Source organism: Rhipicephalus microplus, chromosome 5 (genome assembly GCF_043290135.1).
Source record: "Rhipicephalus microplus isolate Deutch F79 chromosome 5, USDA_Rmic, whole genome shotgun sequence".
Lineage (NCBI taxonomy): Eukaryota > Metazoa > Arthropoda > Arachnida > Ixodida > Ixodidae > Rhipicephalus > Rhipicephalus microplus.
Window position 1 is genome coordinate 62,978,730 of NC_134704.1, and position 17,742 is coordinate 62,996,471.

Genomic DNA, 17,742 nt, shown 5'->3' on the forward strand with positions numbered 1-17,742 from the left:
AAATATGCTTCATCGCTGCACATGTCTGTATTGCAGTGGAACATTTTCAGGCCACAACTTGTTTTAAGAGGGCAATGGCTCAGTCAGCTTTGTTCATATACAGGGCGTTTCAATTTGTTTGAAAAATATTGAAAAAAAGGCACTTGTGAGATACCTGTGGCATTCGCTTTGCTTTTGCAGAAGACGTCTTCAGATGTGTACAAACATTAATTACGGCAGTAGATATTGAAGATAAAACAGTTATTGTTCTAAACAGTGGAAATAGCCAATCGAGTCCGATGGGCTAGTTCAAGTCCGTCCTGCAAATAGTCCACAAGTCCTTTGAAATTCCTGAAAGGCGGCCTCTGATAATCACCACTGGGCCATGAAATCGGGCTGATTTAGCAGTTGAAACTGCAACCAATGCGTAAAACAGTGCATCTATCATTCACTTCGAAAACGCCCCTAATGACGACACTGTTTCTCTAGCCGTTATCAGCCATCAATCGAAACACATCACTTCGTGCCGCTTTTCAACGCTCGCTTATCGTCCTCCCCCAATGCGAGGGCAACAGTGTCGGCATTGAGGGCGTTTTCGAAGCGAATGGCAGATGCGCTGTTCGGCGCGTTGGTGTCGGTGTTTCTTGCTCAATTAGCCTGATTTCATCGCCTCCTGGTGATTACCAGAGACCGCTTTTCGATCATTTCAATGCTAATGCTAACTATTCGTAGGAAGGACTTGAACTCACCCATTAGACTCTACCAGCTATTGGAACTGGTTTGAAAGTTAAGTGTTTTAATTTCAATACTTATTGCCATAATTAATGTTTTACACGTCTGAAGCCCCGCCACGGTGGTCTAGTGGCTAAGGTACTCGGCTGCTGACCCGCAGGTAGCGTGTTCAAATCCCGGCTGTGGCGGCTGCATTTTCGATGGAGGCGGAAATGTTGTAGGCCCATGTGCTCAGATTTGGGTGCACGTTAAAGAACCCCAGGTGGTCCAAATTTCCGGAGCCCTCCACTACGGCGTCTCTCATAATCATATGTTGGTTTTGGGACGTTAAACCCCACATATCAATCATTGTACACGTCTGAAGATGCCTTCTGCCAAAGTAAAGCAAACTTGTCAGGTAGCATGCAGATGCCTCCTTTCAGTAATTTGCAGATAAAATTGGACAAATTTCTTGAAACATCCTCTATATGACTTCGGGGGGGGGGGGGGGGGGCATGTTACTTACAATACTTGTGACGTTGCGTAAGTAGTTGGAAGCATCACCTTCAAGTTTGACACCGCTTTTAGGGTCTTCAGTTTTATTATCATTATTCATAACATACTTGCGTTGCCCACTGAAAGTACATTCTGTGCAAGCCTTCTTCATTTTAACTCTGTAAAAAATGAAGCACGTAGGTATTGTCGGGGAGCTTCTAAAAAACACACGCTTGCACTGAAGCGTAAGCTGAAATTCGTAACTGCATCCGTGCTGTGCTTCCCTTTGTCCTATGAAAGTATTGTAACTAATGATCTGCTGTGACATGCAATGGTCCTCTCGATGAGATCACATGCTTGAATGATGCTACCGTGAAAGGAAGTGTGCTCGCTAGAGGGCTCGCGTGCCATTGTTTAGTGCAAACCAACTACCACGTGCGTATTGAGCAGAACGGTCAATTGTAGAAAGTCGTCGAAAACTGCAGGCGACTTCGCGAAAGCTACCGCGCAAGAGGAAAAAAAATAAATAAAATACGCTCTGCGCACGCGTGGACATGACGTCGACGGAAAAGTTACGTGATATCCGTTACGTGATATCCTGAGGCGGTGGCAGTCGGTGCATTTCTCCCAACTGCGTTGGACGTGGCAGCGACCATCTGCGATGGCCGACAACACCGCGGCAAAGTGCCCAAAGAAGAACAGCGGCATCTTTCCAAAACTTCGAGTGGGGCACTTCACACCCGGTAAGGCGCTTGTGATCTTGCGATCTGTGTTCATCGATGCAGTGTGTTGAAATAGCGGATAAAGAACACAGGCCCCTGTGGCTGGCATTTCTAGATAGGAAGGGAGCTTACGAAAGTGTGGTTCAAGAGTGGAGAATCCTGGACACACTAGATCTGGAAGATGGAATAGCTAATCTTCTAAAGGATATCGATAAAAGTAACAAGGTAGTTATCAAATGGAAAGAACAAGTATCTGAACCTATAGAGATACAACGCGGCTTTAACAGAAACGTTCCTTGTCACCTGTGTTCTTTATGCTGTGACAGTGAAGGCAAAACAGACTTTAAAAGGGTAGAAATAACCAGGAGGAGGCTAACTGATTGGTGGCTACAATCGAGGCGCGAGTGAAATCGAACCTTTAAACACAGTGATAGTACTTAACTTTATGCCTAGGTGGCTTGAGCCACCACCCGATCTAAAAGGCGCAGCCGGATGCGTCCATCCATCCATTCATCCAAAAGATGCAAGATGTTATGAAACTAGATGGCGGTACTGTAACTGTTCACTAGATCGTTGTACTTGTGGTTGATAAAAAGATGCAAGATGTTATAAAACTAGATGACGGTACTTGTAGTTAATGATGAAGCATGCGAGATATTATATTGGAAATGATATCACATATGGCGCAAGGCCACCGCCAAGATCCTGCCGTACGAGAGAGGGAGACAAAAGCCAGCACGGCATACACACACAGCGTTGCTCGCGTCTTTAAATGATGATCTATTGGGCGAATTACTCAAAAGATTTGCGGTTTACCGATGATTCCCTCCGGTGCTTCGCCCACTCATCATCATTCACCGCGCAGATATGCGCAGATTTGTTTTTTTTAAGACTTCACCCTATTTGGCGATTTCGTGTAAAACACATTTCCGGTGAACTGAAGGGGCGCCCCCAATATTTCTTGCTTCTTTTGAAAGTCGCGCCTTCCTTTAAGATTGGGCCATGTACGAACTTGCCTAACTTGTATCGCAAGCTACTGAACTTTACAATAATATTCCGGTACCGGTACTACTCAGAGTCGAATTCCACTCTGACAGCGTCTTCCCAAAGTGCGCTTCCGTAGTGTTGTCCATATTTAGTTCCGACTAGTTTCCATCTTTGGGTTTATTTACGTGCACTAAAATCTGTGTAGACAAAGTTTCGTACCCAGTAAACCAGTTGGCACCCTTGAAGGTGCTTGGTCGTGTCTATGACACCCTACAAAAAGGGTGTTTTGAGAAACCAAAACATTTAGGTTGTGGGTGTTTTGGTGTTTCAAAATATTCATGACATGGGTGTTTTGCTTCGCGAAAACACCCTTATCGCAGGATGTTTGTTATTGACACGGCAAGCACCCTTAAGGGTATACCAACTGGTTTACTCAGTCAACACATGGCCGTAGCGTACGAGATCAGGGATCAAAATTTAATGTTCATGTGTACGTGTTCAAACAAAGATGCCATCATGAGACACACTGTTATAGTGCACTCCAACTTCTAAGTCAAATCTCACTGATCGATCATCTTTAAAGCGCCACGTGAAAGCGTCTTCAAATACGTAGGACGAGCACGTTATCGCCCGTCAGCGTTTCTCATGTTATCAGCTCCATAACACCCCGGCTGTTCACGCGATGTCATGAAGTAGTATTTTTTTTTCTACTGGCGCATACTGGAGGAATATGAGCTGCGAATTTTCTCGCCGCCTGCCATGCAGTCGCACGTGCGCTATGTCGTTACTCGCCTGGCTATCGGGCGCCATAAACCGATTTCACCTCGCTTTGTGCGTTTACGACTGCTCACGCAAATATAGCGACCTGTAGCCGATAAGAGTGAGTTCCTATTAGACTCATCGCTTAGTGCTGACCTTGGTGTGGTGCTGACATTGTCCACGTGTTTTATGGAGGAATAAGTGGCGAGAAGGAGATAACGTTTGTAGAGCGCCTAGCGAAGGAGGGAAAGAAGCAAGCATCTGCGGCGATCATTTGGTGCGTACGTTTTTTGCGGCTTTCGTATTGCCTTATTGAGCCGTTTACAACCCTCGAGAATTTTACGAACAGTAATGGGTATTTGTGTTTGGTTTTCCCTCGAACGAAGGTAAGGTCATGTCATATTCGTCAGACTAAAAACTTAACACGCGGCGTGTCGCTGCAGTCCTCGAACACCCGGTGTTCCAAGCGTTTTTCTCCGCTTCGAGGTTCCAGCTTCCTTTGAACTTCTGCCTCATTTGGAGCACTCTTGTTCTTGTTCCGGTAAGGAGTTCTATGTTAGAACTATTCCTCGTGCCGACGAGTTTAAAGCAGCTTCAGGCATCACAATTCATATCTAGATAATAAGCACTAATTCACAAAGGCTTGTCTCAGTAATCCATTCTTTCGTCTCGCCTTTCTGCAGCGCTCGCATCACATATGCACACATCGCAACGCCCGTCTCGCAAAGACACGGTGAACTGTGCAGCTGACGGGCTGACGCAACAGGCCGGCACGTGCCCTTGCGGTTATCGGCACCCGGCTGCGACGGGACCACGCCGTTCGCTGCCGCGAAGACCGCCGCCGCATCCTTTCTCTCTCTCGATGTCGCGTCTGCGTACTGCGCGTCGCATCACGCCACTTGGTTTCGCGCCAAAACACGCCTCTGAGCCACGTCACACGCGGTGCACAGTCCGCTCCCCCCCGCCTGCAAATCGAGCCTGGGAATCGCGAAGAGCACAGCATCGCAGTGGTTGCGTTGGCATTTCTCGAAGCCGGCAGCGAGACACAGCCATGTCGCGAAGGGAACCTGAGAACGTGAAGCGAGAGACACCTACGGATGCAAGCGGCACATGGGGTATGTGAAGGCTGACGCTATTGGCGAATTGATTCTTGTCGGTGGTGCATTGTGATTCAAATGGCCAGGACGCAGAACATGGCGCTTTCTCACGTTCAGTGCCTTGGTTATTTCAGCACACAATTTTTTCTTTCTTTTTTTTTCGTGTGACGTGAGCCTGCGCAAGTTTAATATGGCGCTGTTATTTTATTGTTCGGTTTACCCCGAACACGTGAGACGTTTATTGCAAGGACAGATCAGGGATGCCCTAAAGAAAAGAGGGGAGGAGGGGCGTAAAAAGCCCCAGGTGGTCGAAATTTCCGGAGCTCTCAATCAGAATGGGGTGGGGGTGGGGGGATTATCTAAACCGGATTGCTAGAGATCCCCCTACTTAGTGTCAGATTCTGAGTATAGTACTGATTGGTCGCAAATACCTCTTGTAAAGTGCATTTTCAGCATTGTGCGGTGGCAACTGCTACCCAAGCACCTAAGTAGGTGTGGTTTTGCAAGTCTCTCTTGATTGCTCACTCCTTTTTGGCGTCTCTGTGCCCAAACAATTAACTGTATTCTGATGTAATAAACGCGGAAGTATCTGATGATTTTCTCTCGTACGAGCACGATGTCGTATTACATCAGCCTCGGGCTTCAATATCCCGTTATTAAATGCACTCGGATTCGGAATGGACACTACTTGCCTAATACAAGATATAAGAAGTTAGCGTTTACTACGGTAGTTCGTAAACTACCTCAGCTTCCATTCACGTCTCGCATATCCCATTAAAGCCCACGTGACTTGTTTTATTTCCTCAAGTTTTCTTGGTCCCCGCCGTGGTGGTCTAGTGGCTAAGGTACTCGGCTGCTGACCCGCAGGATGCGGGATTGAATCCCGGCTGCGGCGGCTTCATTTCCGATGGGGGCGGAAATGTTGTAGGCCCGTGTGCTCAGATTTGAGTGCACGTTAAAGAACCCCAGGTGGTCTAAATTTCCGGAGCCCTCCACTAGGGCGTCTCTGATAGTCATATGGTGGTTTTGGGACGTTAAACCCCACATATCATCATCATCAAGTTTTCTCGGGTCAAAGGTACGTATTAGAATGTTCTGCACCTTAACATAATTTCGCGGAGAAATATTTTATAAGGCATCCCATAATAACCGGGACCGAATTCACAAGCCTTTCTTAGTAATTGCTTTTATCGTTGTCAATTGTGCCGCATTTCATTGTATAATGCTGCCCAACCTTGCTATAGAACACCTTCCTCACCACTCCCCGGCCCAAAATGTAGTGAAAGCAGTTCTGCACTATTAACCACGACTGGCTTATGGGAATGCCTCTGACTTAAGGGGGGCCGTTCTGCAAGCGTCCATGAATTCACCGCTCATTTTCTTCGTTCTTCTCCTCTCTCATCCTCCTATATCCTCATCCCATCCTCCAGCGTGGAGTACCGGACCAGAATATTTTCTGGTTAACCTCCCTCCCTTTTGTCTTTCAGTTTCGTTCTTTCGTTATTGCGCCTCACTTCTAAGAAACACTAACCACTTATACATCTTGGGCATCGCACAAAATGAAAACGCACAAGAGAAAGAAACAGGGCAAGCGCAAGATAATGGCGATCATCGAGCGCCATCATATTCAATGATCACGTGAGATTGCTGAGGCTTACCAGATGGCGAAGTGTGTTGGCAATTGCGTTAGCCACCAGCCATCTGTTGATTTATCAGAACAAGAATATATATATATATATATATATATATATATATATATATATATATATATATATATATATATATATATATATATATATGAAACTTTATTTTTAAATATATTTACTTCAGAGAAGTTTTCAGTGATTAGACCAGCGATTGTCCTGTTCCCTTCTCTTCTGTGTTATCATTTTGTGCGCTGCCCACGATGACCAAGTTCCAACTCGCCCGCCTTTCGGTTCTACTAATCACTGATACATTCTGCGGTCACGAAACGTACGTTGCTTTTGTTCTAAAATGTTGGGTAGTTCAAATTTTGCCTTGAAAATTTAGCGTCTCTTCGTTGATTGAGTCCTATTTTTTTCTGTACTGTACACTGTTTGCTTTGCGCATGCCCCCTCATCTATTCATAAGTTGTGCTTTGTCAAATGCAGATGATTCTGCATTTAACGTTCTTGTGTCGTCGCCCTGTGCTATTTCGGTCATGTAGTGCAGTGACAATTGTGCAACACAATAAATATTATGGAACACTTGCTTAATTGAACAGTGTGCTGATATGTTTCTGCTTTGATGCAGAGGTGTTCCCGCTCGAAGAAAGCCAGTCCAACTCAGCAGAATGCTGGTTTCCCTCCCAAGTAAAAAAGGTGTGTGTTATTTTTTTAGAACATTACAGTGCTTTTTATCGCATTGTTAGGCGGAGGTCACAAATTTCATAGAATTAACGAGTGGCCCAGCGGTCAACTACATACGGCAGAACCATTGTTATTGCAAATCGTTATGGGAAAGAAAGGCTCAAAAAGTTGAGTCCTGCCGTTTCATGGCCCAACTGTATATGTGTGATCTAAACTGCAAAAGTGATAGTGCCCTGCTTTTAACTAACCTTGATTCCCGTTTTCCTTTTCTAGACTAAATTGTAACGTTTCAGTCTTAGGATTGCGTCCTCGTTGTATTGAAGACTACCACTTGATGTTTCACTTTATGTCTCGAGACATCTTGGATCACTAACATTTTTTCGCAAGAAATCAAGCGGCGACATATGGAATGCAATCAGGTGCATTAATGTGTACCTTCCAAATCGCACCCCACTCATAAAAGGCATATTCCAGCATTAGTCTGACATATGTGAATACGCGGTTGAGTCACTTCACAAATTCGCTTCGTTATGTTGAGGATAACCAAAAAGCAAATTTTTTCTTGTCCAATAGTACTGAGGATTCATTAGTTCTGTTTGCATATTGATCGATTCTTTATTCGAAGGATTTGAGCCTTTAAATTAGAAGGCAATGTAAGCGGCCACGGAAAGAAAGAATGGAGGATATTTCGTTAGGCTCCATTAACTGTCAATAGTACGTAACACCTACATACAGACTCAAAACCCAGCATTGTGGGTTGAAATTAGCAGCTTAAAGCTAAAACAGCGACAGCACTAAAAAAATCTGACTTTATGAAGGGAAACATTAGGTTAGGAGATTCTCAGAGTAAAGCACCGTGGTGTTTCAGCACCTATGGCTTTGCTCTACTAGGTGCAACGTTACAAGTTCGATACCTAGCCGTAGCGGTCACGTTTTCAGCAGTTGGTGTGACATGCAACACGCCCGTGTATTTGAACATAAGCCTTCATTTTAAATCTTCAGCTAGTGAAAATTCAGACGGAGTCAGCAGCTATTCTGCGTACTACTTTTAACGTATGCGAGACGCAATAATGTTAAATTGTTTTCTCGTCACGTGAATACTTCAACGGGGGGGGGGGGGGGCACCATTCGTCCATGGCAGTATATTATTATTTCGTACTGGTTATTGAATTTCAGTGTAAATTGTACCAGCTAAGTATGTTGCCTATTACTTTGCATTCTGCCACCTGCTCTCAGCATGCTAAAACCTGGTGCCTATCTGGTATATCTCCCCTTGTGTATGTTGTGTAGAGCACTATTGTGTGTGTGTGTGTGTGTGTGTGTGTGTGTGTGTGTGTGTGTGTGTGTGTGTGTGTGTGTGTGTGTGTGTGTGTGTGTGTGTGTGTGTGTGTGTGTGTGTGTGTGTGTGTGTGTGTGTGTGTCGATAAAATGCCACAAAAAAATGCCGCACATGTCGCCCACCTAGTTTGTGATTCTCTGTAACAATATTCTTCTCATACTCTGGCTTGAGAAGCCATATATCCTTATCTCAGACATTGCATCATCAGCGTGCCCATTTCGACGCACTTTTTGTCGTTTTACAACAATGCGGCTGCCATGTATCTTTTCTTTTCTCCTCTGGCTTTTCCAGGTGTTTCATTTTTTTCATTTCAGGGGCCCACAAGCAGCAAAGGGGCATTATTTTTTGTAAGAAAATGTACTGATTGAAGTGCTCTTCTTGTGTAAAAGAAATTGTTAGAATTTCGTAAGAACAAAGCATCTTTCATATTGTGATTTACGTAACCGATTCATTTTGTTTATACAACAACCAGGTGGATGAACGTACGCCACCCCAGGTGCACTGCATCCATATAGGCAATTCTCGTGACTTCAACATATACTGCCGTGAGCCGTGGCCCCCTACCTGATGTGCTGGCTGACGCAAGACCTGCCTGCAGGGACCGTTCAGATGGTGATTCAAGGCACGGTACTGAGGTCAGTCGATGGACTTTGAGCCAAATTTTTACATGAATTCATAATGCATGCCGTCAGATGGATACTATGCCTTAAGTATTTGATAGGTACAATGCTCTGCCTACGGTTGCCAATAATGTCTGCACACCCCAATGTCTTCTGTTCTATTACAATATTCCAATGCGTAGCCGGGATCGTTAGGTGGTTGTTCCTTGTCCCTGAGATGTGTTTCTACAAAGCCACGTACCATCAGCTTCTCCTCCCTTAGCTGTTCTTCTGTTGTTTGAATTCATTCAAAAAAGTACAGACTGGCAAAGGGTCGAGCAGGAGTGCAGGGAAAATTTATAGCTGAAAAGGAAAGTGGCAGGGCAGTTGACGCTCCTGGATTTTGTATACTTGTGGACAGGGGCAAATCAGAGCCACAGCAGGCTTTTAAAGCTTTGTTTCTTGTAGTTTTTTGCATGAGTACCACACTCAGCCTGGTCAGTCTATCAGCACATCCTATATGCCTTTTTTTCCTGCAAACGATTCCGCCAGGATATTTATTTTTTGTATTTACCTGTACATACCGCTACAGTGCGCTTCCTACAGTTGCCAATCATGTCTGCCCACGCGACACTTTGAGCAAACGGCACTACGTGAACGATCCGGTGCCGTGTAAAGCTGTTGCGTGTAACTGCGTTGCTTAACACGCCGGCCCCGGTGTGTTGAAGAAAAGCTTTCTATCGCACTACTTTGTTCAGCGCATCGCGGATAACGCTGCGTTTGTTCACGAAAAGAACACACGATGGGTGTTCCATCCCTTTGTCGCTGCTACACAATTCACACCTTTTGGGTGTCGGCCACTCGTAACCACACTGCACATGACATAGTGAATTGGGGTTGCTGCGAAAGACGTGTGATCAAACTTTCAGATTCTGCAGTGGATCAAGTGTTTGTTGACCACAGTTCTAGGGACTTGTGTTCCAGGAACGAACGAAGCAACATTCATTTTTCGGCGGGGGAAATTCTCCGATCGAGCCCCTTACGGTCACAGGTGTGTAAAATGGCGCGAGCTTTGCTGTTTTTTTTTTTAAGGGCGACCATGTTGAGGGGTTGTGGTGGCGTCTGAAGGATAGTTGTACATGTACCATGGCAGTGCTTTTTTCCTTCTTTTTTCTTTTCATTCCTTCATCACGTTTTACAATGTAGGGTAGCAGCTCGCATGCGCCTCTCGTTTAACTCTCGTGTGTTTCCTTCTTTCCCTCTTTCTCCTGTTTATTTTTCTTTATGATCATTAACAAAACGGACAAGCCGTTAAATTTTGTTCCTGAATATGTCAGCTACTGTTAAAATATAAAGCACTTCTTTAACTGGGGCACTCCTTCGTCATATTCTGCAAAGCTCAGTCAATGTCGATCAGCAAGGTCACAGCAATGGTGATCAGCCTGTTGATTAATCAAATTTATTAGCTTTTTTCGGCGTAATATAGCGCCCCTTGTGTTTCTGCGGGTCAAAGTCTCCTTTCTTTGTTTCAGGGCCGGAGCAGCTTGAGGGCGAACCTTTTCTGGTGTCCGTTGTCACGACTATAATATACGGGGAAGCTTCTGAGTAACGTACGATATAGTCGAAACTTGTGAGACGCAAAGGTTTACTAGTATACCAATAACAATGATAATTAAGACAGAGATATACAAAAACCTTACAAACATATCCTGCTTGTACTAGTCGGTGACTGCGATGTAAGCATTATGGACATTAGGACGTAGCTTTGTCGTCGACTTTTTGTGTCCCTCTATTTACATTATATAGGGCAGCGCTTGGGTAACACATCTGAGACACAAAAGAAGGTTCAACATTCGACTAAAATCAGTGATAATCGTGAGAGAGTATAAAACATCTACAAACACACATCCTTTATAATATTCGGCTACTTCAACATAGGTATTATATACTTTAGGACCTATACCTTCGCTCAGTTTGTCGTGATTCACATCAAGGAGGGGCATGGATTTTTTTTTTTTTTGAACATGCCTACCTTGTTAGAACTATGAATAGCATGAGCGATTGGGCTTTGACTGCCTTGTGAGCTTTCTGAAGACTACGGATTGATGTGAATGCCTTTGACTTTGTTATGGTGCCACCACTGCGTATGCGTCAGCCCATTTACTGACAATTTCTACGTCTGTTTCCCTTCTCTCGCTTCCTGTTTCTCTTTCTTCTGTATACTACCCTTACCCAAACCTCAGCTTAGGATAGCAACCCGGGCGAGTGCCTGGTTAACCTCTCTGCCTTCTCTCTCGTTGTTCTTCTTCTATGGATAGCATGTATGCTTTCGGTGTATGGTATATGTGCATCGAGCGTGGTTTCGGATGAGGTTCCCAAAATTACATGTATGGATGGTAGCGCTGCGTTCGAATACCGACGTTCGCTTCACATACCGCTCCGTTTTTTCGGTAATGCACTGCTGAAAAGATGCTGAAAGCTCCTGAAATTTTCAACAAACTCCAGTTAGACAGCGCGTCTTCGTGTCCTCTTTGTCCCCCGTCTCGTTCGCGCTGTAAAGTTTTCAAGAGTGCATCAGTTCCAGCTCGCCCACCTATATTTACTCTACTCGTGTAAAGAGCGCCAAAATGCAGAAATGCAGCTATACATAATATATTCGAGATGTTGTAGCTATCCCATGCAAGAACTATAATGCATCAGGCTTCTGCAAACATCGACTTGGCCATGCACATGCGAAAAGTTTACTTACGTGTTGTGAAAAACACATCAGCCATCGATGAGTTTACCCTGTACGAGCACGACCAGCGCGGCAAATACAACTGCTGATCTGAGATGCTTTGTATCTTCGCTAACTATACATTACTTCAGGTTGTATACAGATGGCAACACCATAGCACAGCGTGCTCTGGCAATGCAGGCAGTTACCGTGAAAAGAGCAAGGTTTTTTACTTGAGACATCACACTGCCCCACTCCAGTGCACCATAACCAAGGTGTGAATGTCGGTTGCGTGTAGTCGCTGGTTGTTCATCGGTCGCAAAAAGTTGCTGCACCACTGCAGAATTACTTTCTGCAGTAATTCTTCTAGCGGGGTGCATCCGGACTGAGCAAAGCAGTGTCCCTATGTTGGGGTAGCTATAGTCATATGAGCGTTTTATTTCGTCTTGCTGAAAAAATCAAGATGAAGTAATGTATTTACAAATATATTTAAATAACGTTAAAAGGCCATTTAAATAATTTGATTTGTACACTTGCGAACTTTTGTACGTAGCGAAGGAGAAAGGGCCAAGTGCGAGCGTTTTTTTTTTTTATTCATCATAGAAGTTAGTCTGAAGCTCAGAATCTACAATAATCAGCCCATGAAGGCACTGCTACTCTTTATCAGTCTCAAGTAAAATGCCGCAATGTTCCGTCGGCATAGCACAGCAGCCTCAGAAAGACAAGAAAAAACAGGCGTATCATTAGATTTGACGCTGCACTTTAATGCATGTGCTGTACATGTCCCATAACGCGTCTTTCTTTTTGTGAACTCTGTTTCCATGCTACCGTGAACTAGTAACTTCATTTCTTATCTATCACATCGTTTGCATTGTCTTCAGTACAGTCTAGGTAAGACCTGACAGTCTAGGTAAGACCTGATAGAAGAATATTTCGCGGTCTTGGGGCGGAGAATACTGGCATAATATATGCACAATCAACTATTTGGCAGCATGAGCCGTTATTTTAGGTACTTCCCACAGATGTGTGGTTTGCCTTCTCTCTGTAGGTGAGGCAATTTTATTTTTAACGGAGTATTATATCTTGAAAAATTACGCTGGGCCCAGCTGGCCATGCTGTCCAGAGGTTTTTTTCTTTTTTTTCTATGGAATGCAATAACAAGTCGGAGTAAACGATATCAAGATCGTTTTTCTGTCTTAGATGTTTGAACCAATTTGTTCCCCGCTTCCGCTAATGAAGCAACCACCGTAATACAAAAAAAAATTGTAAGTTCTTCTGTCAGTTAGGTGTATTGGACACAGCGTTGGTCGGGAACACCTTTCTAGTCTATGAATTTTTATTATTGCGGGTATGTAAACAAAACTTCATTGCGCACAGGCGTTTGCACCCCGCTCTTGCAGGTTGACATAAAACGGCACAGCCGAAAATGCATCCTTCACACTCGCGCTTTTCTCGGTCTCTTGTTTCAGAACAAGCAATATACAATACACTCTGCAACCGGAAGTTATCAAACGGAGGAGCATGGTCCTTCATGCAGTCGCCAGTCTCGTCCCTCGGAGGAAAATTGGCGCCACCGCAGTCATTTGCGCAACAGAAGTCCAAGGCTTGGTCAACGTTTCTGCAATACGCATATTAAACAAGACGACCCGACAAAGAATTTTTTTCCGCAAGTAGAATGATTATCGCCGACATTGATGAGCTGCTTAGAGCCGAGTGAAGTGTTATTTTTTTACAGCGCTCTAGTAATTACCGGTTCTCAAAGCTCAAAGAAATCAGTGTAGGCAATGACGAATTTCTTTCTGTGAAGCAACAGACAGTTTAGGGCAACGTTTGGTTTACCGAAGCCTGACCATTTCATAAATCTTTAAGGAGTCTTTGTGCGATTGCTTCTCTACAATCGCTAAATGTGATGCGAGATTCCTAGAAAAAAGGGTAGATATGCGATTCCATAATTTCTAAAATGCATCATTAACTAACTATTGCAGACAAAAAACAAAAACATAATAGATGTCAATCGTGGTATATATGGTAGCAGTGTCAAAAAGTATACTCAAGCAAAAGGTAACTTGCTGCTGGCTGGGACTTCATCGTCTTTACTTCTACTGCATTTACATAATGATCAATACAAATACCAATTCCTATACTTTCCTTGGTTTTCTTGTCCGTTGTTTCTAATGAATGGTGTGTCCAGCTCAAAAAACTTGCTTCAAAAACTCCGCTTGCATTCCCTACTTTGACTTTTTGTTGTCCTTGCCACTGCTTGCTCTGGTCGAAATTGCCAAAAATAAGTTACTAAGGAGGGCAGTACTGCTGTAAGAAATCAGCCGATACAACCAAATGTTTGGTATTGCGTTTTTTCTTAGTACAGTAACTAATGTATATCGTCACTGTGACGAGTCAAAAAGTTCGGGGACTGGGAGGCCGTCATGGGTTATATTTGGCCAACCGGGGTTTCTTAACATGCACTTAAACCTTAGTTTGCGGCATTTTCACAATCCCCACCTCTCCTCAGAGTGTTGGGTACAATTTAGTGAGGGGGGGGGGTAGTTCCAGAGAACTGCTGGGGAGGGGGCTTTAGTAGATGCATACTGATAGGTTGGCCATAGATATAGGTCGTAGTATTGGTGTGAGTGGCCTGACTTTTCTACTGGTCAAGGCACCTTTAGTCACCCATATATGATTATGAATTGTTCTGGCTGCGATTATGAAGACACATGTAGGTGCCTTGAGGTTGTGCTTCTACTGGAGTATGCTTCAATAAAGAAATTTAAGCATTTGCTTATTTTCTCATTTTTCTGAGTTGGTGTACGGTCAACAGGCAGCGCCCTGAGTTTACAACCTTCTGTGACTTATTTGCCGTGAAACTGCACATGAGTAGGGCATGAAGTACAGTGAGTTCATTATGGCTATACAAAGTCAAGGTGTACACGACATATTGCAGTTCACTCACACCGGGACAAATCTGATGACATAGCTTGTTGCAATAATAATTTATGAAAACATCAAGAGCCGCCTGCCTCAACCTAAGCATTGATCTTCAGGATATCGATAAATTTTACCATAGCATCCCATACAACCGATGGTGACTGAACATATACATGTGTTCAACTTTCACTACACCTTCATCACTCGCCAAAACATTGACAAGAAAAGCAGCTGTCAAAATCTTATTGCAGTTGGTTTCAGGAATGAAGAGAGAAAAAACTGCTTAAATATTGGGCACAATTTCGGTTCCACAAACGGGCACATTAAGCGAGAACAGAACCAAGAAACAGCACTTCACGCGTTTCTCAGTCTCTTGTTTCAGACAAGCCATACACACAAGACACTCTGCAACCGTAAGTTAATTAATTGGATGGTTGAATAAATACTGTAACCATCTATGTTCGCACTTAGGAAGAGAAAAAAAATACTTCGAACATAAAAGGTTGGGATGTGAAAATAACTCTGAAAAAAAGAATGAAAGGATGTAATTCTTTTAACAGAAACGAAAACCAAGAAAACTTTTCTTCGATAATTCATAATGAGATTGTGCATCTATATCCTCCAACTATTGCTGGTACAGTCGGTGAATGTTTTCCCACGTCATGTTACTTGGTCCCATGCTGTAGTATAGGACCAAGTATTGGTTATGAAACCATTCGCCTAATCCATTCATTTTTCCAATTTGTTCCCCGCTTCCGCTAATTAAGGAACCACTGTAATGCGAAACAAAAAAATCGTAAGTTCTTGTTAAGACGATATTGGTTCATCTTATAAGTTAATTGGACTGCCCGTTTCTGTTTTTTGGCACAAATCTTCAATGTAATTTGTATGACTGGAAACTTTCCTGGCTAACTCAAGCGGGATAAAGTTAGCCCAGCTTTTTTTTTTTAAGAGACTGATCATTGGAAACGAACTGTGTTGCTATCTGTATACTTCCGTTCGTCAGTGAAGTAATCAAGAAAGTTCTGAAAAGCACTGCATACGAATGTCCCTACGTTTAACGTTTATTTTAACTATTACTTTGACTTTTGTGTAAAAGAATCTACTGATCCCACTTTATTGTTTCTTGCTTCGTGTCTGATATGTATGGTTTAAGGCCCCAAAACCACCATGTAATTATGAGAGACGGCATAGGGGAGGGCTCCAGGAATTTCGACCACCTGGGGCTATTTAACGTGCACCCAAATCTGAGCCCACTGGCCTACAGCTTTTTTGCCTCCATCAAAAATGCGCGGCCCATTTCTGCAAAAGGAGATTTATGCAGGCACTTTAGTTTGGCCAGTTTTTTTTTTTTGCTTAATTCATGCCTGCGATACTATTATCACATACTCTTTCTAAAACTAGTCCCCCTAAGTTGAACAGTGGCCAATGCGCACGGCATCCGACCCGAAAGTCGCAGGGCCGATCCGGCCCTGGCGGTCGCATTTCGAGGGAGGCAATATGGTAGAGGCGCGCGTGTTGTGTGTGATGTCAGAGCACACTAAAGAACACCTGATGGCCAAAGTTTCCAAAGCCTTCCCCATCGGCATGTCTCATAAATCATGTCGGGTTTTGGGACGTAGGACCTCAAATATCTTTTCATTATTGTCCTAAAACTAGATGGCATAGAAAAATCTTTTGCTGCTTTGTCACTGATTCGTAGTTTCTTCCTGAATAGAAACGTAACACAATTTTATCTGTACTCACTCAATACAAAAAGAAAACGACTAATACAGTGGTACTGTCGCCAACCATTTTCAGGCCACATTTGTTCCTGATTTATAATAATGACATATCTCCTTTTATCATGCAGTGTAATAGTTCGCTCTACGCCGTCGATGCGAAGTTATTAGCCCCACAGGGGCGTATATTAATAAACTCGGCACTGACCTTCGCAACATATTACGCTGGTGTAAATCGAACAAATTAAAGTGCAATCTTGAAGAAGTGTCATTTCATCACATCAACAATTATTAGTGCTCTCTTTTGCAACTTGTATTGCAGATCATTTTATGAAATGCGAAGCATGTCTTAGCGAGCCTTGGCCACTTTGAGCGTATCTGTCTGTCTGTCTGTCTGTGTATGTATGTATGTATGTATGTATGTATGTATGTATGTATGTATGTATGTATGTATGTATGTATGTATGTATGTATGTATGTATGTATGTATGTATGTATGTATGTATGTATGTATGTATGTATGTATGTATGTATGTATGTATGTATGTATGTATGTATGTATGTATGTAATGTATGTGGCTTGCTGGCTGGCTGGCTGGCTGGGCGAGCCTGTCACCTAGGTCTTTGAGTTCTTTTTATCGCCATCTTAACATGGTGTGGACCAGAAATAATAACATCTGGGGTTTATAATCCCAAAACCGTGATATGATTATGACAGACGCCCTAGAGCAAGGCTCCGCAAATTTCTACCACCTAGGGTTCTTTAAAGTGCAGCTAAATGTAAGTACACGGCCCTCAAACATTCTTGCCTCCATCGAAAATGCAGCTGCCGCATCCGGGATTAGAAACGGTATGGACCGAAATAGGTATAGCGTGGTAAGAAGATTGACAAATATGACTATCTTGTCATGACACAAATCAAGTGAGAATCCTGTCGCATTTCGTCAAACCCATTTCTCAGCACAAGCGGGACACAGCTGTATACCACAAGGTGCGGTATGCTGGTATGCGCCAAGTAGATTTCCATCTTCGTATATGCTCAGGAACGGTGAGGACCATGCCTGGCTGATTTCAACAGGAGTGCATCAATAAAATACCGCACCAGCTGTGTCGACGTGAATCAGACCCGGCCATTTTGCTTAGCAATCAAGTATTTTTTTTTTGTTCTGTTTCACGTCCTTGTTTTTGTCCATATGCTCAGCGCGAACCACATCACTTTTACGGCCTTTTGTTTGCACCTCCTGGCGTCACGCATGAATGTGTTCTCAAAACCTGCACGCCATGTTTGACGCGAAGATAAGGTGTATTACTCGCTCTAAAACTTTACGCGCTGTGATGTTGTGCCGTACTATTTAGCATTTG

General features: G+C 43.6%; 1 protein-coding gene across 3 annotated transcripts; it reads left to right on the forward strand.

The window, feature by feature from the left end:
- Positions 1-1,806: 1,806 nt before the first annotated feature.
- LOC142817806 (uncharacterized) lies at positions 1,807-14,513 on the forward strand. Of its 3 annotated transcripts, none has more exons than XM_075895594.1 (5): positions 1,808-1,928; positions 4,337-4,768; positions 7,025-7,092; positions 8,892-9,054; positions 13,204-14,513. In XM_075895594.1, the coding sequence occupies exons 1-4, from the start codon at positions 1,847-1,849 to the stop codon at positions 8,985-8,987; spliced, it is 678 nt and encodes a 225-aa protein (XP_075751709.1). In that variant the 5' UTR covers positions 1,808-1,846; the 3' UTR covers positions 8,988-9,054; positions 13,204-14,513. The 3 variants fall into 3 exon arrangements, with proteins under 3 accessions (XP_075751711.1, XP_075751709.1, XP_075751710.1); XM_075895595.1 differs by having other exon boundaries at positions 10,003-13,253; XM_075895596.1 differs by lacking the exon at positions 4,337-4,768 and having other exon boundaries at positions 1,807-1,928.
- Positions 14,514-17,742: the final 3,229 nt, after the last annotated feature.

What these genes read in the sequence shown, in the direction of transcription:
- LOC142817806 (XM_075895594.1), top strand. Translation starts at nt 1,847, where the DNA reads ATGGCCGACAACACCGCGGCAAAGTGCCCAAAGAAGAACAGCGGCATC. An exon ending in GGATGCAAGCGGCACATGGG is followed by an intron (nt 4,769 to 7,024) that starts GTATGTGAAGGC and finishes GCTTTGATGCAG; the next exon opens with AGGTGTTCCCGCTCGAAGAA. An exon ending in TTCCCTCCCAAGTAAAAAAG is followed by an intron (nt 7,093 to 8,891) that starts GTGTGTGTTATT and finishes TACAACAACCAG; the next exon opens with GTGGATGAACGTACGCCACC.